General features: G+C 61.6%; 14 protein-coding genes across 14 annotated transcripts; 8 read left to right on the top strand and 6 right to left on the bottom strand.

Annotated features, from left to right (window-relative positions):
* Window positions 1-288: 288 nt before the first annotated feature.
* RHTO_06184 (conjugated polyketone reductase C1) lies at window positions 289-1,617 on the bottom strand (the record flags this gene model as incomplete). Its single annotated transcript, XM_016419845.1, has 6 exons — window positions 289-342; window positions 403-761; window positions 819-873; window positions 927-1,156; window positions 1,215-1,392; window positions 1,555-1,617. The coding sequence occupies 6 exons, from the start codon at window positions 1,615-1,617 to the stop codon at window positions 289-291; spliced, it is 939 nt and encodes a 312-aa protein (XP_016275299.1).
* Window positions 1,618-1,919: 302 nt separating this feature from the next.
* RHTO_06183 (uncharacterized protein) lies at window positions 1,920-2,912 on the bottom strand (the record flags this gene model as incomplete). Its single annotated transcript, XM_016419844.1, has 3 exons — window positions 1,920-2,171; window positions 2,240-2,837; window positions 2,911-2,912. Coding segments are annotated over 3 exons (852 nt in total).
* Window positions 2,913-3,851: 939 nt separating this feature from the next.
* Window positions 3,852-5,324, top strand: RHTO_06182 (uncharacterized protein; the record flags this gene model as incomplete). The annotated part of the gene is made up of 6 exons (XM_016419843.1): window positions 3,852-4,098; window positions 4,154-4,275; window positions 4,339-4,443; window positions 4,506-4,734; window positions 4,800-4,865; window positions 4,930-5,324. The coding sequence occupies 6 exons, from the start codon at window positions 3,852-3,854 to the stop codon at window positions 5,322-5,324; spliced, it is 1,164 nt and encodes a 387-aa protein (XP_016275297.1).
* Window positions 5,325-5,874: 550 nt separating this feature from the next.
* On the top strand, window positions 5,875-7,301 carry RHTO_06181 (uncharacterized protein; the record flags this gene model as incomplete). Its single annotated transcript, XM_016419842.1, has 6 exons — window positions 5,875-6,127; window positions 6,180-6,301; window positions 6,356-6,460; window positions 6,518-6,746; window positions 6,803-6,868; window positions 6,922-7,301. 6 exons carry the CDS (start codon window positions 5,875-5,877, stop codon window positions 7,299-7,301), a joined length of 1,155 nt encoding a protein of 384 aa, XP_016275296.1.
* Window positions 7,302-7,620: 319 nt separating this feature from the next.
* On the bottom strand, window positions 7,621-9,261 carry RHTO_06180 (uncharacterized protein; the record flags this gene model as incomplete). The annotated part of the gene is made up of 4 exons (XM_016419841.1): window positions 7,621-8,270; window positions 8,329-8,505; window positions 8,567-8,881; window positions 9,039-9,261. 4 exons carry the CDS (start codon window positions 9,259-9,261, stop codon window positions 7,621-7,623), a joined length of 1,365 nt encoding a protein of 454 aa, XP_016275295.1.
* A 633-nt stretch (window positions 9,262-9,894) lies between these two features.
* On the top strand, window positions 9,895-11,543 carry RHTO_06179 (uncharacterized protein; the record flags this gene model as incomplete). Its single annotated transcript, XM_016419840.1, has 4 exons — window positions 9,895-9,991; window positions 10,052-10,851; window positions 10,905-11,126; window positions 11,190-11,543. The coding sequence occupies 4 exons, from the start codon at window positions 9,895-9,897 to the stop codon at window positions 11,541-11,543; spliced, it is 1,473 nt and encodes a 490-aa protein (XP_016275294.1).
* Window positions 11,544-11,813: 270 nt separating this feature from the next.
* On the top strand, window positions 11,814-12,119 carry RHTO_06178 (uncharacterized protein; the record flags this gene model as incomplete). Its single annotated transcript, XM_016419839.1, has 2 exons — window positions 11,814-11,931; window positions 12,001-12,119. 2 exons carry the CDS (start codon window positions 11,814-11,816, stop codon window positions 12,117-12,119), a joined length of 237 nt encoding a protein of 78 aa, XP_016275293.1.
* A 514-nt stretch (window positions 12,120-12,633) lies between these two features.
* RHTO_06177 (uncharacterized protein) lies at window positions 12,634-13,377 on the top strand (the record flags this gene model as incomplete). The annotated part of the gene is made up of 2 exons (XM_016419838.1): window positions 12,634-12,756; window positions 12,817-13,377. 2 exons carry the CDS (start codon window positions 12,634-12,636, stop codon window positions 13,375-13,377), a joined length of 684 nt encoding a protein of 227 aa, XP_016275292.1.
* Window positions 13,378-13,790: 413 nt separating this feature from the next.
* RHTO_06176 (uncharacterized protein) lies at window positions 13,791-15,228 on the bottom strand (the record flags this gene model as incomplete). The annotated part of the gene is made up of 3 exons (XM_016419837.1): window positions 13,791-14,482; window positions 14,553-14,669; window positions 14,787-15,228. 3 exons carry the CDS (start codon window positions 15,226-15,228, stop codon window positions 13,791-13,793), a joined length of 1,251 nt encoding a protein of 416 aa, XP_016275291.1.
* Window positions 15,229-15,884: 656 nt separating this feature from the next.
* Window positions 15,885-16,885, top strand: RHTO_06175 (uncharacterized protein; the record flags this gene model as incomplete). Its single annotated transcript, XM_016419836.1, has 3 exons — window positions 15,885-16,233; window positions 16,291-16,500; window positions 16,554-16,885. The coding sequence occupies 3 exons, from the start codon at window positions 15,885-15,887 to the stop codon at window positions 16,883-16,885; spliced, it is 891 nt and encodes a 296-aa protein (XP_016275290.1).
* A 313-nt stretch (window positions 16,886-17,198) lies between these two features.
* RHTO_06174 (tyrosyl-tRNA synthetase) lies at window positions 17,199-18,716 on the bottom strand (the record flags this gene model as incomplete). Its single annotated transcript, XM_016419835.1, has 9 exons — window positions 17,199-17,362; window positions 17,420-17,649; window positions 17,717-17,873; window positions 17,928-18,138; window positions 18,197-18,210; window positions 18,268-18,317; window positions 18,382-18,419; window positions 18,473-18,650; window positions 18,703-18,716. 9 exons carry the CDS (start codon window positions 18,714-18,716, stop codon window positions 17,199-17,201), a joined length of 1,056 nt encoding a protein of 351 aa, XP_016275289.1.
* Window positions 18,717-19,807: 1,091 nt separating this feature from the next.
* Window positions 19,808-21,086, top strand: RHTO_06173 (uncharacterized protein; the record flags this gene model as incomplete). Its single annotated transcript, XM_016419834.1, has 4 exons — window positions 19,808-20,312; window positions 20,366-20,608; window positions 20,668-20,758; window positions 20,810-21,086. 4 exons carry the CDS (start codon window positions 19,808-19,810, stop codon window positions 21,084-21,086), a joined length of 1,116 nt encoding a protein of 371 aa, XP_016275288.1.
* Window positions 21,087-21,509: 423 nt separating this feature from the next.
* Window positions 21,510-22,495, top strand: RHTO_06172 (uncharacterized protein; the record flags this gene model as incomplete). The annotated part of the gene is made up of 3 exons (XM_016419833.1): window positions 21,510-21,852; window positions 21,910-22,119; window positions 22,173-22,495. 3 exons carry the CDS (start codon window positions 21,510-21,512, stop codon window positions 22,493-22,495), a joined length of 876 nt encoding a protein of 291 aa, XP_016275287.1.
* Window positions 22,496-22,802: 307 nt separating this feature from the next.
* Window positions 22,803-24,684, bottom strand: RHTO_06171 (tyrosyl-trna synthetase; the record flags this gene model as incomplete). The annotated part of the gene is made up of 8 exons (XM_016419832.1): window positions 22,803-22,966; window positions 23,024-23,245; window positions 23,300-23,366; window positions 23,423-23,521; window positions 23,575-23,914; window positions 23,970-24,277; window positions 24,332-24,476; window positions 24,542-24,684. The coding sequence occupies 8 exons, from the start codon at window positions 24,682-24,684 to the stop codon at window positions 22,803-22,805; spliced, it is 1,488 nt and encodes a 495-aa protein (XP_016275286.1).
* Window positions 24,685-24,752: the final 68 nt, after the last annotated feature.

Genomic DNA, 24,752 nt, shown 5'->3' with positions numbered 1-24,752 from the left:
AAATTTAGCCGATGAGTAGGAGACCCTGCCGCTCGCTCTTGCAGGACGCGCAAGTCAACTTGTCGAGGAGAGGAGGAGTTCAAGCGACGAATCCTGGTTGCGCTTCCTCACCGCTAGCATTGACACATTACCAGTGGTCACAGCGCACGCTGGCGAGTGGATCCAGCATCGAGAAGCAGCAAAGAGAGGCGTCAGAAGACTGACCTTCGCAAGCAAGACTCTCGCCTTCGCTCCGCTCGCAAGCTCGATGACACTACAACTGCATTGCGACGGGGTTCTTTTGCGGACTTATGCGTCCTTGGGGAGGTCGGGCGCCGGGAAGTCGACGCACATGTGCTCGTCCTGCGAAGCGAAGAGTCAGCTCGACTCGCAAAGCAGGCGAAGAACGACACCGAGACGCACGTAAGCACGGTAGTGGATCTTGCGGCCGACAGCCTCGATCTTGTCAACCTCCTCCTTCGTCAAGTCGGGCAGCTCTTGCGTGAGCGAAAGCTTCTTGATCCGCTCGGCGTTGCCTGAAGCCGTCACGACGACGACGCCCTTCGACCTCTGCCACAGGATGAGCGCCATGGCAGCATCGACATCCTTGCCTGTCTCCTTCGAGAGACGCGCCGCGAGTTTCTCGAGGAGAGGCTTGATGGGTCCGCCGGTCGGGTGTCGCAGGAGAGGGGAGAGGCCGCCGTACGACTCGACGCGGATGTTGTGCTTCTCCATAATGTCGAGGACGGGCTGGAGGTGCGTGAGGACGTAGGGGTGGTATTCTGCGCGAGGCAAGCGGGTGAGCGAATTGCGAGGATTTGGGCCAGGAGGATACGTACCGAGCTGGTTGATGACAGGCGGGTACTTGCAGTGTGGCAACAGCTCCTCAAAGTCCTGTAGAACCTCGTGTAAGCCGCATCCTAGCGAGGAGATGAGAACAAACGCACCTGCGGCCGGAAGTTGGAAACGCCGAGCGAAGCCGTCAACTCGCCCTTGTCCTTCATTTCCTCTAGGATCTTCCAGAACTCGACGAGCTTGCCCTTGGGCGGAACGAAGGGGTTGTGGATGAGGACGAGGTTGGGCTGGCGACCGAGACGCTGGAGCGAGCCGCGGACCGAGTCGCGGAGCTCTTCGAGCGAGATGCCCGGGTTCGTGGGGTCGCCCTTCTCCGTCGAGACTGTGACAAAAGAACTGTCAGCGCTCAGGTCGCTCGTTATGAGCAGCGGCGAACGCACGCTTAGTCGTCAAGTAGATCTCGCCTGCCTTGATCCCGTTGTCCTTCTCCGCGATAGCGATCGACTCGCCCGTCTCCTTCTCGTTCTCGTAGCCCTGGGCCGTGTCGATGTGCCGGATACCGACCTTGATGGCGAGCTGGCCGCTCTCGGTCGCGGTCTTCTTCGCGTCGCCCGTACCCTGCGAGGACAGCCACGGAAGGTCAGCGGAGCCCGCATTCTCCTGTCCACGCGCTCTCAAGGCCGTCCTCGTGCCCCTTCTGTCTCGCCCATTCCTCCCAGCGCTCCTGCCGCCGCTGCCGGACCCATTCTCCGGGATGAAGTGGAGGGACGCTGAACTCACGTTTCCCCAAGCGAGCGACGGGATCTGCGTGCCGTCAGAGAGCGGAAGAGTAGGAACAGACATGATGCGCGAGCTTAGCAAGTCGTCAAGCGATGCCAGTGAGTGGAAGAGAGGAAGAGGGAAAGTGATGACGGAGGCAGGACGGCATCTCGCGACAGAGTCCGGGTTGCGTCGTGCTCGGTCAGACGTTGCGCAAAACGATCTGGCGAGCTCAACCGAGGCACACCCGGCGCTTCCGGCGGACGAGGAAGCGAGGAAACAGCTGTCGAAGGACGACTCTCTTTAACGACGAGGCAGAGACGGACACTGCTCAGGGGAATTGCACTCAAATGGGAGGGGTATGTACATGCTCAGCACACTGGGTCCTAGTTGGTCTTGGTCGAAGCGGTCGCCGCCTTGTCCGCCGCGACATCTCCGCTCTCACGAACATTCTTCGCGCCCGCCGCCTCGCCAGCCGGGGCGTTCGCGCCCTTCGCACCGCCAGGGTTGCCCTGTCCCTCTGCGGGCTTGGAGAACGCGCCGTCGTCGTGCTCGGCTTCGTACTCGCGCTTGCGCTCGGCGAGGACGCCGTCCTTGCGGTCGTGGCCTTGCTGGACGAGCTCGGGCTTGTGCGTGAGCTGCAGAGAGCGAGAAGCATCGTCAGTTCTCCTCTCTTGAAAGCGAGTGCGCAAGCGCGGTGGCGCACCTTGCCCTTGATAATCTCCTCGGTTCCCTTGAGCTGGTCGCTAATGCCGGGGTTTCCAGCGTAGTGCGGCCCGTAACCAAGCTTGCCCGCGTGCACCTGCTCAGGGTATCCACCCTCAGGCCCCGTCGCCGCCGAACCCTCAGCACCTTCGCCAGCAGCAGCAGCACCCGTCTCAGCGCCCGAAGCGACGTTTCCGGCACCCGTGTCCTGGCGCTGGGTCGAGTCGACTGCGGCACCGGACGTGGTGGAAGAAGCGGGGTTGGCGGGAGCGGGAGTTCCGGTGTGCGAGGCGTGCGAGTGAGTCGAGTGAAGAGGCGCGGTCTCGGTTCCGGCACCCGAGCCTGCGCCGACCTCCTGGCGCTGGGTCGTGTCGACGACGGGGCCGGTACCGGTGGTCGCGCCAGTTGCGGCGTGAGAATGAGAGTGGGTCGAAGAGGGAGTAGCGGAGTGAGAAGCGTGCGAGTGGGTGGAGTGAAGAGGGGTGGTCTCAGCGCCGCCGAAAGCAGTGCCTGCGCCGGTGTCCTCGCGCTGAGTAGTGCTGACTGCGGCGCCGGAGGTGGTCGAGGCAGCGGGGTTGGCAGGTGCGGGAGTGTTGGACCTGCGAGGACAGGGACAACGAGGTCCGGTCAGCTCGGCGCTCGTCGGGCGTCTCACAAGCGAAGTGTACGCACATGTTGGGTTGTCCTCGTTGAGTGGAGAGGGAGAAGGAAGCGAGCAGAGCGGCCAGAAATGGACCGTTCGCTCGACGTCACCAGGTTGAAGCCCCACGACCGACCCGGCGAAAGCGTGACGAGCGCGTCGCAGAAAAGCCGCAAACGAGAGCACAGACCGGATCTCAGGCAACAAGGCGCAACCTCCCGCAGCAAGCAGCGAGCGAGGCAGAGTCCGACCACCTCGAAGACGAGGCCGCCCTGCCTGCGTGACCTTCGACAGCATCCGCTGCTTCGTACACGGCTCCAGTCCGCTCGAGCGAACCGTCGCAGCTCGATCAGCTCACCGCCAGCCGCCCATCGCGCCGAGAAGTCGTTCAGGTCGACGCGTCGAAGGAGGAGGGGAAGGAGCGACGGGAGCGCTGGGCGGGCGGGATGGCAGCCTGCGGGCGGGGCGAGGCGACTACTGCGTATCAAGTAGCCCAACTCAGCAGCCCAGCCAGTCGCAGACAATGTCGACGAGCGAAGAGGTTCCTCCTCCTCCTTCGACCACGACCACACTCTGCTCAGGCGGATGCTGCCCGTCCAGCTGCTTGCTGTGGTCAAGAGGGACCTACCGAGCTGCTGGCGATCCGATTTGCACTCCTCGGCCAGCCAGCGTCGCCTGTCGATGTGTTCGCCTCCATGGGCTTCAGGAGACGAGGACGAGGGATTCTCGCACGGACGAGGAGATCCGCGAGACTGGCGATTGCAGGCTTCAGCATCTCTCGCAATCGACGCAATCCTCGCAGGAGGCGGCGGTGGGCACCACCTCCCGCTCTGGGGTGTTTTCTCGCTCCCGCGCTGAGATCGCCGGGCGAGCGGTGGACACTGCTGGACAGGACTGCGATGCTCGGTTCTCCTCCTCCTGCTTCGACGCTTGACGCGACACTGCTCGCACGACCGCTCTCACGAATCCCGCCATGGCGCCCGTCGACCTCGTCCGGCGTTCCGAACAGCGGGAAATCATCGCGCTTCTCCTCCCGCAAGCAATCGGCTCGCAAGTCTCCTTGCTGTTCTTCGGCGTCTACATCGTCCTCCACTGGAACTACGTGTCGAACGAGCTGTACCCGCGCCTGTCCACCTCGGTCAAGACGACGCTGTGGGCCGTTTTCCTATGCACAACAGCGTTCGAGCTGGTCCAGGCGGCGGACACGCTCTACTGGATGGGTGGGCTCCTCTCTCCAACTTCACTGGCGGTCGAGCTCATTCCTCGCACCTGCAGTGACGGCGAACCGCACCGTCGAGCACATCTTCAACGGCGTCGCGCTCGACTCTGTTATCCCCCTTGTCGCCGCCTGTGTCGGGGTGCCCGTCCAGTGCCTCCTTGCTATCCGAGCTGGTGCGGTGCGTCCATCTCGAACCATTGCTCAGCCGAGGAACGGCAACTGACGGCAGTCGTTCTTACAGCTCCTGCGAACTCGATGGATTCGCTGGGCTTTCTGGTCGGTTGTGGGCGTCGGAATCGTCACGGCCTTCGCTGGGGCTGTCCTAATGTGCGCGACGTTCATGATGGTGAGGACGATTTCGTTTGAACCCGCTTGAGTTCCTGCGCAGCTGACCTCGTACTTGCGCAGTACGTCGTCGGTACAATCGAGAACATCGCCCCTCTCACCTACAACAACGCTGCTTCGATCTGGCTCTGGACGTCGGCCTTCGTCGACCTCGCCATCTCCATCTGCCTGACCATCACACTCAGCCGCCGCATCCAAGGCTTCAATGACAGTACCGACTCGTTGCTGCGCAAGTTGATCAAGGTGTCGCTCAAGACGGCGGCCTATACGGCGTTGTTGGCTGTCGGAGGAGGTGAGCCGATTGGTTGCTTTGCGATCGCTTCGAGCGGACGAACCGCTGACCACCCATCTCCGCAGCCATCGTGGCCTCGGCGACCAACGACAACGACGTCAACGCAGCCTACGCACACTTTGCTTTCTGGTGTACGCTCTCTCGCCTTCACCGCGCTTCGACTCGCAAGATGCTGACGCTGCTGACGCCCGACAGTCCCCCTCCCTCCATGCTACGCCCTCTCGCTCTACACGACCCTCACAACCCGCAAAACAGTCCAACAACACCTCTCACGCGCCTTCGGCGCCGCCGCAGACCCAAACTCGCACCGCACTTCCGTCCCTCCACGAGTAGCGCTCGACTTGAGCGCGCTCAACTCGGCTCGGAGCGCGCATCCGTCGCACGGTGCGGTTGTTTCGGTGAGGCTGGACGACGCGGGGTCGGATGCGGAGGAGAAGGAGGAGGTGAAGATCGTGAGGCGGGTGGAGGAACGGAGTGATTGGATGCCGTCTCTAGGACTGGAGGGCGGAGGAGCGATACACGGGCTAGGAGAAGTGGAGGATGTGCCCTTTGCGGATCTACGGCCAGGGAAGGCGTATTGCGCCGTCTAGAGGGCGGGAGTCGGAGGTTGTGTTCACGTTCATGTCTCGATTGTTGTCCATTCTTCACGTCGGACTCGCATTGCATTCATTCCTGCGTCCTTGCATTGCTCTCTTGGAGGCGGATTCGGCGAGTGTCGAGGTGTCGTGCGCACTTCTCGCCCTCGATCTTCTCGTCATCCTGCTGCTACCTCGTCAGGCGGGCTTCAAGTTCTGCGAGCTCTGCCACACGCTAATACACGCAGGCTTACAACATCTCCACGCCCGCCGCCAGCTTTCCCGCATCTCGCCGCGCCATCTCTCCTCGAACCGCTCCCTCGAACGCGCGCCAACGAACGCACGCCGCCACGTGCGAAGAACGGTGAATGGCACAGGGCGTGGCCTGGACCGCAGAACAACAAGCTTTCGGGAGTCTGTGTTCTTTCGGGAACTTTGGCTGGACGACCTGGAACGACCTGTCGCTCCGATTGCGTTGCCCTCGTCTCGCCGCAGTGCGCGGTCGATGCTGGAGTGTTGTCCGCTGCTCACGACGACGACTGCTGCTGGACTGAGCCCGTAACGAATGGCGGACGCGCAACCGCTGCGCAGCTTCTCTGTCCTCCAGCACCAGACCGCCGCACTCGTCGCGCCTCAGTTTGTCGGATCCGGACTATCGCTCGTCCTGTATGGCGTCTACATCGTCCTGCAGTACCAGTATGCGCGGGGCGACCTCTACCGCCGGCTGTCTTGGCCCGTCAAGACGACCCTTGTGCTCGTGTGCTTCCTCGTGAGTGTGTACGAGGTCGTGCAGTATGCAGACACAATGTACTGGGCCGGTACGTTCATTCCATCGCTCGATCTTGACTTGCGCTGATAGTCCTCACACAGTCACGGTCAAGCGCACACCGGACGACATCTTCAACGGCGTCCCTCTCGACTCCGTTATCCCCCTCCTCGGCGCCATCGTTGCTGCACCCGTCCAGATCCTCCTCATCTTTCGTGCGGCTTCGGTGTGTAGCGCGCCGTTCTCTGCGGAGGATCGGGCTAACGTGGCCCACTCGCAGCTCCTTCACCAGCGCTGGACTCGGAACCTCTTCCTCCTCGTCGGCGGCGTCCTCGTTCTCGCAGCCTTCACAGGCGCGATCCTGACCTGCGCAACAGGTATTATGGTGCGTGCCCATCTTCGCGCAGTTCCTGCTCCCAAGCTCACCCTCCCTCGCGTGCAGTACTTCAACGGCACGATCGACAACATCCTTCCCTTCACCTATAACGACGCCGTCTCGCTCTGGCTCTGGTCATCAGCCGCATGCGACGTCGCTATCTCCCTTTGCTTCGCCTTCACGCTGCATCGACGGATTCAGGGGTTCAACGCCAACACGGACACGCTTCTCAAGAAGTTGATCCAGACGGCGTTGAGGACCGCAGCTTATACAGCTGTCTTGGCAGTGGGAGGAGGTACGTTCGCTTGTCCTCTCCACGGCGATGCTCGGGCTGACCTAGTCTGCGAACAGCCGCTGTAGCCTCTGCGACGCCCGACACCGACTACAACTCGACCTTCGCCCACTTCGCCTTCTGGTGTATGCTCCTTCACACCTTCCTCCGCGCTGCGAGCTGACATGTCCTTATACAGTCCCGCTACCGCCCTGCTACGCCCTCTCGCTCTTTACCACCCTTTCCGCCCGACGAACCATAAACGCCCACCTCGCACCATCACCTTCCAACTCCCCCGCTTCTCCACGTCTCGCCGCTGCACCCGCTGCACCTCAACAACGCGCAACGATCGACTACAGCGGCTTGCGGGCGCTCGACGGAGAAGCCGAGGTGAGGGACGAGTTTGGGCCGGACGAGAGCACGAGGAGGGAGACGAAGGAGACTGTTAGTCGGTGGAGGGAGGAGCAGAAGAAGTGGACGCTTTCGCTGGAGAAGGCGGCGGCGCCTCATTCGGATGAGGAAGACGACCTGGGGGAGTGGGAAGCGCGAGGGAGGGCGGGTCGTCGAGGAGTAGTATGACGAGCACGACACACGAGCAGTGCGGTACAGACGGCAGTGACTTATTGTTGTAATATGGCGTTCTCTCCCAACTGCGCCGTAGCGAAACGACACGGCAGTGACGAAGAGGCAAAGCAGAAAGATGCGAATATCAAGGACAAGAAACAGTCTCTGGGCAAAGCTGGGGATGGCTACGGAATGGACAAGGCAGAATGGGGAAGGGATGATTATCTACGCGGCAAAACGAGTGAGAAAGCGAGAGAGGAGAGCGAGGGCAAATCTTCGAGGCGCATAACCGGTCCAGCCGGCCGCTTTCGCACAGAACCACCTATACGCTCGCTCAGAGCTCAAGCTCAAGCTCAAGCCTGAACTCTCCTCCTTCCTCGTCTGCGAAACCCCTCGCTCCTAACCCCTCACTCGCACCGAGCAACTCCAACCCCGCCTCATCTTCCACGATCCCGAAGGCGCCCAACTCGCGCTCCAACTCGTTCTGCTCCGCTTTACGCTGAGCGGGCGTGGTTGGAGTACGGAGGGCGGGAGAAGAAGCGGAGGCGGACGAGGAAGGGCGGGAGAAGAGGAGCGGTTTAGGCGGGGGTGCGCGTGGGCGGGTGAGGGTGGAAGTCGTGGCTGGTCGAGAGGAGGGAGCGAGGGGCTTGCGGAGCGTGGAGGAGGGGAGGGCGGGCTTGGCTGTGGCCGAGGAGGCGGGAGGACGGCTTGTCATGCCAGGGCGCAGCGAGCTGGACGAAGCAGGGACGGTGGTAGGAGGGCGGCGAGCAGCGCTGCTAGTAGTCGAAGGTGCGAGCGGGCGACGAGTCGACGCCGGACCCTTGCCGAGCGAGGAACCGCCCGCAACAGGCCTGACAGCCCAACCGGGACGAGCGGCAGGAGCGCCAGTTGAAGGCGTTGAGCCGTTATTCGACTTGACGCCAAGCGGTTGGCGGCGTCTCGGGAGTGGAAAGATTGGCTGAGGCGAGTCGTCCTCACGCAGAGCTGGCGAACAGGACAAAGTCAGCCTCGACAGCCTTGATGCGGACGAAAGCAAGCGCACCCAGCGGCTTCTCAATCTCTGGGTCAAGTTCCGCCTTGAACGCCTTGCGAGCGATCTCGTCCTCCTTGAACCACTCGTCGAGGTCGATCTGCGGGACAAGCGGCATCGAGAGGGCTGCCTCGCCGAAGCCTGCCGTCTTGTAGTCGGGCTCATCCCAGTCGGGGATGTACGGTTCGTCTGCGCAGGCAACTGTGAGTGAGCAAGGGGGCGAGAATAGATAACGAAACCGGGGACGCACCGTAATCCCTCGAACTTCCGCCAGCGTACTCGACCTCCCTGTCCTCCTCCTCCTCCGGCTCATTCTGCTCATTCTCCACCTCAGCTTCCATCGACACATCCGGCGACCCAACAAGCATTGAAGGCGCATGCTTCGGCCTCAAAGCAGTCGCATGCGTCTTGAAGTCCTGGACGGGGCGGAGGGAGCGGTTCGGCAGGGGAGTCTTGAATGCCTGTGGAGGTTGTTGGAGCTGGAGAGGCTGGCAGGATGGACCGGCTTCGGCGTTCGAGGAGGTCGAGGTCGAGGGCTTGCCCGTGAAGAGGAGTGCGGCGGGTTCTGCGTGCGCGTAGCGAAGGCGAGGTCAGTCCGGCTTGCCACACCGACATGTGCCCCTTGCACGACACATCCGACGATTCCCACACGGCCAACGAGGACGCAGGCAAGTCTCCCGCCTCACTGAACCATCCGAGCGAGTCGATGTGATGGAACTCACCGGGCGCGTTCCCGTGCTTCCCCTGGTTCCTGTCCTTCGCACCGAGCACCCTTCCCGTCCTCACAGTCTGTCCGAGCACGCCCTTGCCGCCCGTGACGGGAGCGGGTCCCGCTGTCGTTGCGTTCTTGCCGGCGAGAGCAGGACGCGCGGGCGTCTTGTGCGGCTGGCGGTGCGGGTTCTCCTGGTTCGGGTCCAGCCGTGGTCCCTGAGAGCGCGCGAGCATGGCAGGCAGTCACAGCGCGTGCGAAGGGCGGTGAGAGGCGAACTCGAGAGAGGGAAGAGCGGCAGGGGGTGAAGTCCAATACAAGTGGGGTAATCAGCTAACGTGATACACATGTAAGTTTCACAACGATTCACATAGCAAGCTCGGTTGATCTAGTTGGTTATGATGCGGACCTAATACTTTCTGTGTTTAGTCCGATGTCGGCGGTTCGATCCCGCCACTGAGCAGGTTCTTCTTTTTGCGTCTCTCTCTCTCTCTCTCTCCCTCTCACTCTTCCCTTCTCTTTTGCTCTCTCCCGCTCACACCGCGCCGCCGTGCAGCAGGTCGTACGAGGACCCTTCGCCCGCTGTGCACCGTGTCTTCCCCTGCTCATTACGAGTGAATCGACGAGGCTCAGTGCTCCAGAACAGCGCGGTGTCGCCTTCCCTCGACGGCAGCGGACACCCCGGTGTCGTTGCGATCGAACACCTGGGTGTCGCGACAGTGCAGTGTCGCGAACAGTGCACTGTCCAGCTCTCAGTCCCCCACACCGCTCCAGCCGTCGTCCTCCTCGTCCCGCTCCTCCGCTTCTTTGCTCTCTCTTCCTCCCTCCGCACTCTCGCTCTCATGCTTGACTTGCACACTATCGCTACGATGCCTGGATCTATCGGTCTCGGCCTCTCAATCGCTCGGCCAATCGACGTCGTCCAGGCGAAGCGCATCAAGCAGGAGGACGGCTATGTTGTCGGCAGTGCGTTCCTTTCCTCTTGTTTACAGGGCGACGCCAAAGCTGACGATTGTGTCTTGACAGCGCTAAACGGCAGACAAGCCCGACGCACGCTCGAAACCCTCTCCGACGAACTCCTCACTCGCATCTTTCGGCACCTGTACAACTCGTACGCGGTCGAGAACCAAGGCGACCGACGCCTCGCCGAGATCGAAAAGATCGAGACGTTCATTCCGAGCGGCATCATCGCGCCGTTGGGCTACACGACGCTCAACAAGCGCATCTACCGCCTTACATACGGTCTCTGGATGAGCACGATGACCATCAACGAGGACGACGTCGTCCAGGATCGCATCATGACCGGCATCCTCACGCGCGGGCTCAAACCGGGATGGCCAGCCACCCAGTACATCACCGAATTCAACGGCTACCTTTCCTCCTCCTCGCCTCGTCTTCAATGCACCACCCTCATGTTCTTGCGCAACCTGCGGCGCTTGACAATCACCTGCTGGTCCAACGCGAACACCTCGGAGCCTCTCCCACCCGCCTTCCTCGCCGTCCTGCCGTCCTTCCAGCACCTCGAGTATCTCCGCTTCCGCGAGTTCGACGGCATCAAGGAAGGCTCGCCCATAATCCGCCTCGACCGGCACCTCCTCTCACTCCGGACGCTCGAAATCGACGGCATGGGCATCCCGGTAGAGTGGCACGGCAGCCTCGGGCACCTCAAGCACCTCACGATGCGCTACAAGTCGCGCAACGAGGTCACCGCTCACCCTGGGACCGGCATTCCCTGGACGACGCTCGAGAGCCTCGTAGTGGACGTCAAGGACTTGTGGACGCTCAAATTGTTGGAGGTCGAGGTGATGGCAGCGGCGATGTTGGAGGTGAGTTGGCGACCTTCGCAAGAGGTGTTTCCGTTCTGACCTCGCTCCTGCAGACCCTCCCGCTCAAGCACCTCGAATTCAACGTTCCCTACGTTCGCAAAGCCGACTTTGGCAAGCTCAACAGCACACTCGAGTCGCTCTTCTTCAACTTGCGCAAGACCCGCCTCGCGTCACTGCACATCTCGCACTTCGACCGCTTGCCCGACGCGATGTCGTTTGTTCTGTGCGGGGTCAAGACGCTCACGATCGACATGTCAGAGCCCATCGTGGACGAGGTGCGTAGTTGCCCGCTCCCTTTTCTGCTTGCATCGCATGCTGAGCGGCAATTGCTTGTACAGAACCGCGCCGCTCGCCTTGCGGCCTTCGTTCGCAGCTTCCCAGACGTGCGAGTCGTCCGCATCGCCTACACCCACTGGATCGACCACCCCCGCTGCCTCGAGGACTTCGTCTTCTTCGACGACGACGAAGACATGCCCGCCTTCGACAGCGACCACACCGCCGAATGCATGTCCCTCCTCCCACCTCACAGATTCGCCTTCGCCTACCCGCACTGGATGTCGTTCTTGTTCGCGCTCCTTTGGACGGAAATCAGGGAGGTGCGGTACCGAGCGAGGTTGGAATCAGTTGAGATGCGCTGGACGAGGGAGGGGTCGAGGGCACCGTTTGAGGCGGAGAAGTGGCATGTCGGGTGAGAGGTGAGGAGATGGACTTGAGATTGAGCGGAGGAGGAGAAGCGGGCGCGGCGAGGTTCCGACGGACCACTACTTTTTGGGATTGCAGGTCTTCTTGTATCCTTATCCGTGTATCCTGTACTTCAGTTGGTGCTTTCGGGACGAGATTGGCGCCGAAGACTCGTCCTGCCCGCTCTCACTCCCCTCTCTTCCTTCTCCACCACGCTGCTTCGCTCAGGATCGCCACTTGCTGGCTAGCTCAGCTTCTCAGCTTTCTTTGGGACCCTCGAAATGTCTACCGACCCTGCCGCACCGACCGACGAGCCGTCCTCGCGCCTCTCGAACCAACTCTCCCGTTCGCCTGATGAGGATGCTGGAAAGGCGACACCAGCCGAGAACGGCTCGCGAGGTGCGTTACTGGCTCACCCATGACTCTTGAGTACCGAGCGAGTGAGCTGATTACCCTCGTCGCCTGCAGGACTCGTCATGACCGCTCCGAGATCGCTCAGCGCTCAGCTCCCTTCCGACCGGAATCCTCCAGCACATCTTCACCCAACTGCACCAGAGCCTCAAGGAGTCGCGTTCTCGGACCACTAGAGGATTGCGCGGATCGTTGCGATACATCCTTCTCGACAAGCGGATCTTCAACATCGCGCTGCCCTTCTGGACGAGCCGATTCACCCTCTTGGCCGACCCTACCAGTCCAATTGCCCGACGTGTACAAGATCCTATACTAGCCGCCTTCTTCGCCCATCCGAAATACGCCGAACGGGTCCGGCACGCAGTGATACACCTGCAGAGAAGTACCTTCAACCTCGCTTGCTTTGCTCTCGGCAAGCTCTCACACCTCACGACGCTCGACATCGGGAGTACATCGGTTCTCACACCAATCGACTCCGCGCCCCTCGTCGCAGCGCTGAAAAGCTTGACGAGCTTGAGGTTCCTCCGCCTGTCCGGGCACGACTACACGCGGTCCGCCTCCTGGGACAGTTTGCGCCTCGACCGCGACCTGCCGCTCGTGCGCCACCTCGCGGTAGACGACGAAAGTTTGATTGATGTTCTCGCACCCGGATTCCGTCGCTTGACGCGGTGAACGATTGGACACTTCGCGATGGGAAGGAACCACATTCCTTGGCACAGCGTCCGTCGTCTCGAGCTCAACCCTGGCGACGAGATGGAGGCGTTTGAGCCAGCTCAGTTCATCGAGTCTCTCACGGCCTACATGTGCGAACCGGTGCATCCACACGCCCGGCGCCCCCGACCTCCACCCCGCTGACTTCGAACGCCGACGCAGACTAATCCGGCTCTGCCTCTCGAAGAGCTTGCCTTTGCTTTCCCAACATTGCGTCAAGCGACTGAGGTCAGCTCCGAGGAAAACGAGTTCTGTCAAGCCGACCTTCATCACATCTTTCGAAACCTGCACCCTTCAGCCCTTCGCTCGCTGTCTCTATGTCGCATCGAGTCCTTCAAGTGGACGCAACCGGTCTTCCTTCTTCCAAGCGTCACGTTTCTCTCTCTCGATGGCTACGGCGACTTGACTTCAACGGCGAGTAGCGAGCGTTTGTTCTTCGCATGCATCGGCACGCTCACGCACATGGACCCGCAGGAAGAGTTCGACCACTTCCTCGGTTTCCTTGAATCGTTCCCAACGCTGCAAGAGCTTCGCCTTTCGCGATTCGACATCCTCCGCGTAACGGCTGCCGATCCGACTCCCGCTTCGTTCGACGCCAAGACCGTCGCCCGCCTCTCCTCGCGCAAGCTTGCCTGCCTCGGTCCCAGTCTCGTCATTTCTGCTTTTCACCTTGCAATGCACCAAGGTTACCAAGGTCGCGTATCGCGAATCCTTGACCGCTAGCGACGAGATGCGCTGGCAGCGCGAGCCAGGCGGAGCGTTCAAGGGCGAGCGGTGGCCTCTGTGCTGACCAAGGTCGAATGTAGTTGGGAATGCTGCAACTAGGAGTGTACAAGGTCAGAACGCTCTGAACGCAGGAGAGGCGAGCTGTCCACCAAAGTGCACTTCTACCTCGTCCCGAGCAGGCTTTCGAGACTCCTCCCGGCTCGGCTCAAAGTGTGACGACCGCTCGGCTTCAGAACGATGCAGAGTAGCAGCCTATCGCGATTGTCCGCCTCACCTCGCTCTTGCTCGTCCTTCAGCCTGCTGCCTTGCTCGGGAGATGCGGAGGCACAAAAACTTCATGTTGCTGTTCGTCTGCTACTGCAACAGCCGCTCGTCCCGCCGACTGCGCTGAGGACATCCCCGCAGTCGCGCTACGCTGTGTTTCTCGTCCGCATCCATCCGACCAGGTCGAGCAAGTCCGGTGCATCCGCCTCTTTCACCTCGAGCTCCCGCAGCCTATCGCGCATCATCGACTTCGCTCGCTCGAGGATTGACGCTTGGAGGGATGTCGCGGGTTGCGTGAGAGTCGAGGGTCGAGGAGGCAGAAAGGGTGCGGCGGCGGTCGAAGCGATGCCGGCGGACGAGGCGGTTTTGGCTTCGGTGTAGACGGTCGAAAGCTCAACGAGGCGATTCGCGAGCCAGCCATCCGCGTTCGAGTTCGCATCTGCGGCAGCCTTCTCGCCCGCAGCACCTGCCTCGTTCTCCTCGGCTTCGTCATTCCGCCGCTTCCGCTTCGTATCCCTCTCCTCGCTCGCCTCACCAGCATCAAAGTCTCCCCGCGTGATCCGCTTCAGCTCTTCCTCCGCACCCAGCACGAGCAAAGCCCTCTCCCGCTTCTCGCGAACGAGCTTGGCGTTCCGCTCGACGTGAACGAATGGCCAGGCTTGGCTCGAGACCGAGGGAGCGAGGTGGAATGAGGAGGTCTGGAGGAGGACCGACAGGGCGAACGCGAGGTCGGCGGATGGAGGTGGAGTCGAAGCAGCGGGAGAGGCGGAATCGACAGGAGCTGTGTCGAGAGCGGGAGCCAAGCGAGAGGGAAGGGAGGTGATGTATTCGAAGGCGTCTGCACGCAGAGCTTGCGACTTCAGCCTCGTGAGCTGCACTGCGGTGATCACAGCGAGTGGAAGACGCACCTGGATCGACCTGGATGAACAGCTTTTCGGCGCCCTTGGCCTGCGTTTGCGTGAGGAGGTAGAGCGCGAGGAAGGCCGCAGCCTGTCGGAGCGGAGCGACGCCGACTTTGAGGTGTTCTGCGAAAGCGAGACGGAGAAGATGTTAGTGACTCGCTCGATGGGCTCACAAAGCACAGCCGCGCTCTCCGGCAGCATCAAGGCATACAGAGAGAAGTAGAGAACCTGGCGACGCACCCACGAACGCCCTCACGACCGTCTGTCCCCATCCTCTCCTCAGCGGACCCTCTGGACACCCGAGCAGCAATACCCACTTCCAGCCCATCTCGCTCCACAGCTTCCTCATGACCTGCATCGGACTCTCCTCGCCCGTCCTGCTTGCCCACCGCTGATCGAACCCCAAGAGGAGCGCGTCGACGTCGGCTCGGAGAGGGAGCACCCAGTGGTCCGAGTGGAAGAAGAGGCGGAGGACGGTGTGAAAGTTCGAGCTGGGCGGGACGAGCGGAAGCGTGCCTGTCTGCTCCAGCTCGTGTCGCTCTGGCCGGACCTCGCCGTGCTCTGGTGCAGCAATGTCCGCACTCGGTTGGCGCCGTTGAGCAGCGCGACGAGTGGGTACGACGCGCTTCGCGGGCGGCGGAACATCGGTTGAGCGGGTTGCTGGAGCTTTGCGAGGAGGCATCGTGGAGCCAGCTAGTCCTGCGAAGCGAGTGTGCGTAGACGGAGTGAGCGGGACGAGCGAGAGAGGTAAAGAGAGGCGGAGGAGGCGAAGTCGCTGGTTCAGCTCGTTCGAAGCGAGTTCTCCAGGATCCGCGTGACTTCCAAGACCTCTAGTGTCCCACTCAAGTCAGCAAGACTGTCCCAAGAATGTCGACGAGCGTGGTCTCCTCGCGTTCCCTCCTTGTTCTCCTCCTCTTCACTCGCTGCGTGCTACATCGCTCTGAGGACGAACTCACCGTTTGAGCAGACTCCCACAGGCTCACACGAGCCGCCATCGCGACTTCCTGTCCCTCGCAACTTGTTCCCTCACCATCCGTCTTCATCAGTTTCGACGAATCACGTCTGGAGAACCAGTTTAACCGCTCGTCGGGTGTTGCGGGACCTCGAGTGCTTTCTCTGGAGCAGCTTTTCCCCTGCCACTTTCGCCTCGAGTTGCGCGCTGCCCCCAGCCCCGGCGCAGTCTCGCCCTTGCTACGCCCCTTTGTCCTCCTGCTTGCACGCAGCTTCTGTCCGGTCTCTGTGCTTCCGTATCCACCGACAGCGGCACCCGGCAAGCGCCCATCGCCCGATCGCCAACCCTCGACGTTCACATCGCCAGCCAGCGTCGGCGAGTCCTCCATGGCGCAGCTGTGGCAGCAGAAGAGGTGGAGATCGTCGACCAAGCCTAGGTACAATCACGGACTGGTACCGCCGCACATCGCCCAGCAACTCGCGCCATTTGCGTTCCCCGACCATCCATTCCACGATCCCGCCTCCCCGCCGCGTTACTCGCTCGAGTGCGAACTTCTCTGGCGTGCCGTGCCGGAGGAGACGTGGTTGACCAAGGTGGACCACGAAGCCGGGGTCTTGGGGCAGCTGTACACGGTGCAGGAGAATCCTGGCGAAGGGAGGACAGTACAAGCCGAGCCCAAGGAGTTGCAGCAGGAACTGGCTGATCGCGTCTACGACGTGAGGATGGGCTACACGGGTGCGTGTCCGCAAGCTTCTGTGGATCGCGGCAGCAGCTGATCCGAACGCCCTACAGTGCTCGTCCACGCGCAACAACGCTTCTACGACTGGCTTCGCAGGCGGCATCTTCCGGTGCAGTACGTCTATCAAGGTCTCGAAGAGTACGCGGAGGGTTCTGCAGCAGGACCGTTGCCGTATTGGCCGCCGGCGGCGCGGCACAAGTGCTCAGAGGGTGCCAATGTGCGGGCAGATTGGCTGTTGGGGCGCTTTGTGGCCGAACGAAGCTGTGCGTTGAACCCACACTCAATTGAGAAACCGCTGACATTGCTCGGTTCGCAGGCACAGGACATCTGGGCCCAGCGCAACTCGCCTTCCTCAACACCGACGATCCGAGCTACTTCAACGACTGCGTATTGCCGGCAATCGTCGTCGTACCGCCGCGCAATCCTTCAGCACGCATCATGGGTCTCTCGCGTGCCCAAAAACCCGCTCCGCCTCCCCTTTATTCGTCTGATGAGGACAACGACGAGCCTCATTGCACCGATTCGTCGCCCGACTCGTCCTTCTCCAAGGGTCACTCGTCAGACTCTGGCCGCGGCCTGATTTCCGACCTCATCGACCTCGACAACGAACCCTGCCCCCCATTTCCCCGTTCTTACGCCGCACTCTAGCTCAACATCTCGACGAACCTTCCCACCGAGTCTACCGTTCTTCGCTGTTGTTCTGTTCCCTCACGTACTCTCCAGTCGCAGCCCGTACACTAGTTTTTGTTGTTCAAAGTTCCTCTGTCAGAGTTTCTGCGCTCCCGAGTGCGCCTTGAGTTTGCTACAACGAGGGGACTTCCCTTCTTCCCTCCTGCAAGCGGCGCGCTTCGCTAGCAGGACGACAACGACCCAAGAAGGGGACGAGTGGCTCGGGGTTCCCAACAAAGGCGGACTCGCGAACGCCAGATATCGGGGGTCGAAAGTCTAGGTTACGCTTCTTCTACTCGAGCAACACCGCCTTGTGCGCCGTCTTGCCCGCCTTGATCACCACGAGTCGCCTGTCTAGCAGATCCGCCTCGCTGATCGTGCGCTGATGGCTTTTAGGCGGGATGCGCGTGCCGTTGAGCTGGATCGTACCCGCCTCGATGGCCTTTCGGGCTTGTGCTGCACGCGAAAGCTGGTCAGTGCAACTCCGCAGACTCAGAGCGAGAGCAAAGTCACTCTTCGACGCCATAAGCCCGCTCGCAATAGCCAGCTTCTCCAATGCCTGTCCGACGAAGTCCTCCTTCGGTAGCCGAGCGAGAAGCGAAAAAATCGCAGCAGTCGAGGCTGAAGACATCGCGGCACCGTCGAGCGCTTGGATGAGCTTGGGTGTGATGAGCGAAGCGAGGTCGGAGCCGTAGAAGACGGACGTTGCGGCGAGCGCTTGGTTCAAGCCAGCGAAGTTCTCGCTGCGACGCGCGATGATAAGCAAGGTCAGCAGAATTCCGCGAGGGAAGCGGCGCCGCTCCGACGCACCAATTAATGTTGTTGAGCGTCCACTCGAGGAAGCTGATGCCGTCGCTAAGGCCCGCCTCGTCGGTCGTCGTGAGAGGTCCGATGCGCGACGAGTTGAAGAACGAGATCTGGTCGGCTTGGGGCGGCGCGTGCTGGACGACGATTGGCTCGAGCAGTCCTGCACAGTCGCAGGCGTCAGCGCGGAGCGGACAAACTTGAGGACGCGACGCACTCTCGTCGAGGTCGGTCCAATTGCCAGTCGTCGGGTCGTTCCACTCACGGCTCCTCGGCAGCGTCCTGGCGAGTCGGTGACCCTCATCGGCGATGCGGATGACGATGCGCGTCTGCGGGTCAGGGTCGGGGAAGTCGGCGCCGAAGCAAGCCGCATGAGGTAGAATGAGTCGCCGATGCGGTGGCCGGAGGTGAGGAGGAAGCCCGAATACCTGCGAGATTGATAAGTCAGCGGGATGCATACGAGGTGGCGTCGAGGTGGCGTCGAACCTCTGCGCGACGTTCTGCAGGCGGGAGGTCAGCATCCGCCGAGCTAGAGAGGTACGAGAGGCAGTACGCACGACAGAAATGCGATAGACCTGGACAGGCAGCTTCTGCGTGTTGTCGGCCTCTGCGAACGAAAGAAGAGTAAGAAAACTTCGGCGGCAGAAGCGCGAAAGAACGCGCCGACTGACGTATGGCTCGTGCTCGTCGACCGGGACCCAGTTGATGGCTGTACGACAGCAGCGTCAGCGAGTTGATCTCGAACGCCTTGTCAAGACCCACGATGCGCGCCGACGTTAATGAAGCGAAGGCGGACTCGACGAGTGTCAGGCGGGAAGCGAAGCTCAGGCATGTCGCGGGGCGTCTTCTGCTTGCATGTCGATTCCAGCTCGACGAGCTGGCACTGGTAGGTCGCGGCGCCGTTGACAAGGCTGGTTCGCGGCGAGGGCGCGACCAAGCTCTGCGAGAAAGAGTTCAGGCTCGTGCGCTGCAGTCGAGGGGGCGAGACTCACCGAGCTGTAGCCATGCGACGACACCAGCGAGCTGACGATGATTTCGGTCGCGTTGTGGTACCGGTCGTGATGAGGATGATCTGCGAGGCAGAAGGGAGACAAGGGGAGGTGGAGGTAAGGAGGGACGAGGGGAAGGTGGCCGCACTTGTTTGTTCTCATACTTGCTATTGCTCACAAGCGGGTTGAGGGACGAGTGCTCAGCTGCGCTGCATGCCCGTCTTGAGAGTCTGCGAGGGAAGGAAGACCAAAGGTCAGCGACGAATCGCTCGACATCGAATTTGGCGATGTTCTGAGCGCCCGTTCCCGTTCACGACGCTCTGGTAGCCTCGACAAGGCCTGCTCTGCCCCTCGCAACGCCCGCAAAGCCCCTCCTGTTGCGACACACACACCGCCACCTCCTCATCGAACGCAAGAATCCGCCTAGCACCCGTCCCATCGAAGTGACGCCCTCGTCGCTTCTGCTGCATCCTTTTGTAGACCGTGTGCACCCCTCAGCCGAAGCGCAAGCCGGCCCGTGCTCTGTGCATCCCGGTTGATCCCTCTCGTCCTCGTCGCCTATCCAGCTCTGCAGGTGGCCGCCGACGCTGCGGGAGGGGTCCAGAACACACTTGTCGGCATGAATCGGTCGCTTCAGCAGCTGTACAAGCCGTCCAAGCGGTAACTCGAGCGTGAAAGCGGAACTGGCGAAGCGGAAGAGGCGGAGGAGGTGAGTGGCTCGCGAGTGCACCACGACGGCACACTGGCGGGCCGTCCTGCGCGTCGTTGGCAAGCCAGGAAGGGTGGGATGCTCGTGAACGTACTGGCATTGCAACAATCTGCGTGTCTACAGTCTACGACCTCGTTCATTCTTCATCAAACTGCAGGCCCGTCGGAAGCAACGACACGAACGGCGGGAGGCTGGAAGAGCGGATCGCTGGGAGAAAGCACAAGAGATACGCGTCCAGAGCAAAGAACCAGCAGGGACGAGCGATGAGCGTCGAGAGCGAGAGCCGAATCAGCGCGAGCGAGGAGCGGTCCGGGGTAGAGGTCGTCCCATCACTCGCTAAGCAGCTCTGCCACCCTGCAGGCCCAGAGAACAGCCTCAATGCCGTCCACAACGGTCAGCATGCTCAGCAGCGCCTTCCACCGTTTCTTCGGGCGGTCGTCGAGCGTCCCTCCCTCGATTCCGTCTCCGGGGGGTGACACAAGCCCCAGCGGCGTTGTCATCCCAGTCCTGGATGTGCCAGAGATCGACGAAGCTCCAGCCTTCGATGCCTCCCTCATCCCTGCTCCGCCCAGCACCTCAAGCAGCGTCAGCAGCGAAGGATCGAACGCGACGCACTTCGGCAGCCTCGGTAGATCCGCCAGCGACGTCCGAATGGATACCATCGAGCAGCAGATGGTCGACGACCATGCGGCAGTTGGCGGGCGCGGCGACGGGCGCGATGACGGGGACGTCGAAGCGGGTGAGGGTTTGGAAAGGCGCGTCCCGGGACACGGCGCCACACCTGCGGGTCATACAGCCGTACGAGCGAGCGGTCGTGGACTCTCTGCGGCGTGGGCGAGGAGCGTCGCGTCAGCGCGTGAGATCGGGCAGAACATCAAGCGCTGGGGGTGCGAGAAAGGTCCAGGTGGGTCCTGCCTCAAGCTTCATCTGCCAACAACGCTCATGCGCATCCCGCAGCACTCTTCGTCCGCGCCGTTTACTGTTGGGTGGCCGTCCTGAGCCTGGGCTGGTCCGTCGGGCGGTACATCCTCCACTGGCAGAAAGCCTCGCTCGACAGCCTCACTTGCCCGCAACTTGTCGCCAAGGCACACTTCTGGTGGCTGTTCTGGCTCGGGAAGCCTGAGCACAACGAGGCGTACGACTGCGCGAATATTTACGGCATCGGGATACTCGGGAATCTGGCGATGGCTATCGCTCTTGGTGCATCCGATGCTCGACGCGCGCGCGAGCAGCAGAAAGACTCACAGAGGATCCTACAGCTGGCGCTGTGCTGCGAGGCGTCGACGGGACTATCGCCGTCTTCGTCAATCGGGCATCCAACAACCCTGTCACACGTACGGAGAAAGAGTTGTGAGTCAGCGCGCGATCCTTCCTCAGCTGTGCTGACTGTTGTCTCGACAGCTTCGCCACCGTCGTCGTCCTGAACGCCATAGCCAATCTCTGCGCCTTCTTCGTTCCCGCCTTCAGCGGAAACCCGCTCTTGACCATCACGGTCGTATGTCCCCTCCAGATAGTCTTCATCATTCTCGCCTACTTGACCTTCACTGTCGCCCATCGTCGCCGCCTATTCGACCCGCCCGTCGGCTTTGACGTCCTCCTCTTCCTCCTCGTCCAATCTCTCCTCGCCAGCAATCTCTGCCTCGCCGCACCCTTCGTCCCCTTTGTCCCGCGCTCGTGATCCGTACAGTTCCCTCGCTTGACAGCAATGCACACCACCCGCTTTGCCGCTCGTACACCGCGCAGAGAGGCAGTCTTGGAGAAGAGGAGGGGACTTACCGAAAGCCGCTCGCGAGGCGAGGCTGGCGTCTATTCGGCGATTCTGCGTCGTATAGCGTCGTTTGCTGGATCGTGAGCGTGTTCTAGAGCTCAAGCCAGCAGTTTCTGATGAAGCAGGAGAGGGGATGGAGCGAGAGAGGCGCGCGCACGAGGGTCAGCCCCAAACCCGTCACTCGCGCCTCGCTGGCTGAGGTTTGGCGACTGCTACAGCCCGCAAAAGCGTCTCGGGAACGCCGTCACCGCAAGCGGAAACCTCCCGCGCGCCGTTGTCACCTCACCCCGCCCTCTCGCATTCCTCATCACTTCACTCCGCTGCCAGCGCATCATGCTCTTCAGGAGGTCACGCAGCCCCTCAGAGGTCCCCTCAGGATACAAGCACGGCCTGGTACCTCCCCGCCTTGCCCGTCAACTCGGCCCCTTCTTCTGCCGCGTAGACCCGCGCTACGTCGCCGACCGGCCACCGCGTTATTCGCTCGAATGCGAGCTCATTTGGCGCACGGTGCCCCTCGAGCACTGGTATGGCAAAGACGAGGAGCTCAGCGAGCTACAGGGCTGCCTCGACGTTGTACGGGATCAGCTGGCGAAGGGTGGCGGAGCTCGCCGTGAGTTGCGGGAGCTCGAGCGTGAGCTGGATGAGCGGGTAACGATGCTGGACATAGGCTACTCAGGTGCGTCTCCGCGCACGTCGAGACGGGCGATCCTGACAGCTGACTGCCTTGATCCAGTTCTTTATCGCGCGCACTATTTCTTCTTCGACTGGCTAGCGCGGCGTAAAGTGCTCGCCGAGCACGCGTACCAGGCGCTGGAAGAGTATGCGGAGGGCGCTGGTGGCAATCTCTCGAGTTACTGGCCGGAGGCGGCGCGGCAAGAGTGGACGGAAGGCGCGCTTGTCGCGGCAGATTGGGTCCTCGCGAGATTCGAAGCGGAGAAGAAAGGTGCGTGCACATATATGTACATCCGAAAAAGTCACTGACGCAGTCATCGACAGCGCTCGGCAGATTGCCTCCGGCTCAGCTCGCCTTTCTCCACTCTGACAACCCCGACTACCGCACGAAGCCTATCCCGCCTCCAATCACGCGCATACCGCCACGCAATCCCTCTGCTCGCATCGTCGGCGACCTCGGCGCGCACCTCGCGGATCTCCCTCCGCCCTACACCTTCTACCGTACCGACGATCAGCCGAGCCACTTCGATTTGTCCCCCGGCTCACCATATGCGAAGGGACACTCGTCGGACTCTGGACACGGCGACATGCGTGACCTGATCGACTTCGAAGAAAGCCCCTCCTCACGTGCTCGCGCCTCGCACTGAGTTCTCCTCCTCCTCCTACATGACCGCTATTTCCACGTTTCCCTCGTCTCCTGTGCACTTCTGAGTCTTACTTGCTTGCTTTGTTGCCGTCGTTGTGTTGTTGTACAATCTGAAGCACTTTCGAGGACCCCGCCGTAGCGTCAATCCATCGAGAGCGAACGTCCTCTGCTCCGCGTGAGATGCTCTTCGGTCGCATCGTTCTGCCAAAGAGGACGTGGACCTCGATACAGGGCAAGCTGAGACTCAAATAGAGAGACAGCGCCTCATCACGACTGTCGTGAGCTGCGAAGCCTACATTGCGCTTCATCTACTCGAGCAACACCACCTTGTGCGCCGTCTTGCCCGCCTTGATCACCACGAGTCGCCCGTCCAGCAGATCCGCATCGCTGATCGTACGCTGATAGCTTTTAGGCGGGATCCGCGCTCCGTTCAACTGGATCGTACCCGCCTCGATGGCCTTTCGGGCTTGTGCTGCACGCGAAAGCTGGTCAGCGCAACTCCGCAGACTCAGAGCGAGAGCAAAGTCACTCTTCGACGCCATCAGCCCGCTCGCGATAGCCAGCTTCTCCAATGCCTGTCCGAGGAACTCCTCCTTCGGTAGCCGAGCGAGAAGCGAGGGTATCGCAGCGGTCGAGGCTGAAGATGTCGCGGCACCGTCGAGCGCTTGGATGATCTCGGGCGTGATGAGCGAGGCGAGGTCGGAGCCGTAGAAGACGGACGTCGCGGCGAGCGCTTGATTCAGGCCGGTGGCTGCGCCACGAAGGGTCAGCATTCAGCTCGAAGCATGAAAGGCACGCAACGCACCGCCGTGTATCAGCTCGGTGGCCTCGGCGGCGAGGACCTTCTGCGCGATACGGTTCTTCGGGTTCGCCTGTGAGAGAATCGATTCGTGAAGAAATTCGGGACGAGCACGACAGCCTGACGCACCTTGTGGTCCTGCATGATGCCCTCGATTTCGACTACGCGAATGAAGGTGAAGATTTTGAGGTACTTCTCAACCTCCTCGTCGGTCGTTCGCAGGAAGAACTGGCACCGTAAATTGTCAGCACAGGGTCTGGCGAAACTCCGGCTCGACGCACCTGGTACACCTCGAACGGCGACGTCATCGCCGGGTCCAGCCAGATCGCGTTGCCCGCACTCTTCCCAAACTTCTCGCCCGCCGCCGTCGTAAGGAGCGGGAACGTCAACCCAAACGCCGGATCCTCCTTCGCCTCTCCTTCTCCCTCGCCCGACTCGATAAAGTTCGACCGTCGGATCAGGTCGATGCCGCTGACGATGTTGCCCAGCTGGTCGGACCCGCCGAGCTGCATCGTGCATCCGAGGTCACGGTGTAGTCGGAGAAAGTCGTAGGCTTGCAGGAGTTGGTAGGAGAACTCGGTGAAGGAGATGCCGGAGGAGGATTCGAGGCGGGATTTGACGCTGCGAGAAACCGGGTGAGCGAAAGAAGCACAGCGAGAAGGCGGACCGGACGCACCTTTCCCGCGACAGCATCGTCGACACCCGCGCCATCTTGCCGACCGAACTCAGGAAGTCGATGAGAGTCATCGACCCTGTCCAGTCGAGGTTGTTGACGACCTTGACCGAGCCGCCGTCCCCCCTCGCCGCCTCTTCTGCGTCTCTTCGCCGTGTCCGCGACTGAGCAAACGTGACGCCGCGCTCGAGGAATGTGGTAAACTGCTTCGTGATGCTTTCGACGTTGCTGGCGAGCACTTCGGGCGACAAGGCGTTGCGTTCTGTCGACCGTCCGGAGGGGTCGCCAATCGCTCCAGTCGCTCCACCGATCTGTGCAAGACCAGTCAGCCGTCTCTCCCCCCGCCAAAGACAAGAGGAACTCACCAGCGCCACCGCAGTGTGACCATGCAGCCGGAAATGCAGCAATCCGATGAGGGCGAGGAGGTTTCCGACGTGAAGGGAGCGGGCAGAGGGGTCGACGCCGAGATAGACGGTGGTGGGCGACTCGACGTGGGTCCGCGCCGCTCGACTAGCTTGTGCGAGTCTGTCAGCATCTTTCTACGTCGACTCGAGCGCACCAGAGAGCGTGCGCACCTCGTCAGCTCTGCCAACATCCCTCGCTCCTCCAGCTCGCGGATCACGTTCGCCCGCCGCGCCGACGCTGAAGACGACCGCGCAGTAGCTCTAGAACGTGTACACGAGCATCTCAGCAAGCGAAGAGCGTTCCGGGACAGCATTGCCGCGGTGGAAAGAAGCGGTCCTCGTCGAAGCCAGGAGGGTTGGCCCAGCTCGCCTCGCTTCGTCT

Source organism: Rhodotorula toruloides (assembly GCF_000320785.1).
Source record: "Rhodotorula toruloides NP11 unplaced genomic scaffold Scaffold4, whole genome shotgun sequence".
In the NCBI taxonomy this organism is placed as follows: Eukaryota; Fungi; Basidiomycota; class Microbotryomycetes; order Sporidiobolales; family Sporidiobolaceae; genus Rhodotorula; species Rhodotorula toruloides.
This window is presented reverse-complemented; position numbering and strand designations above follow the sequence as displayed.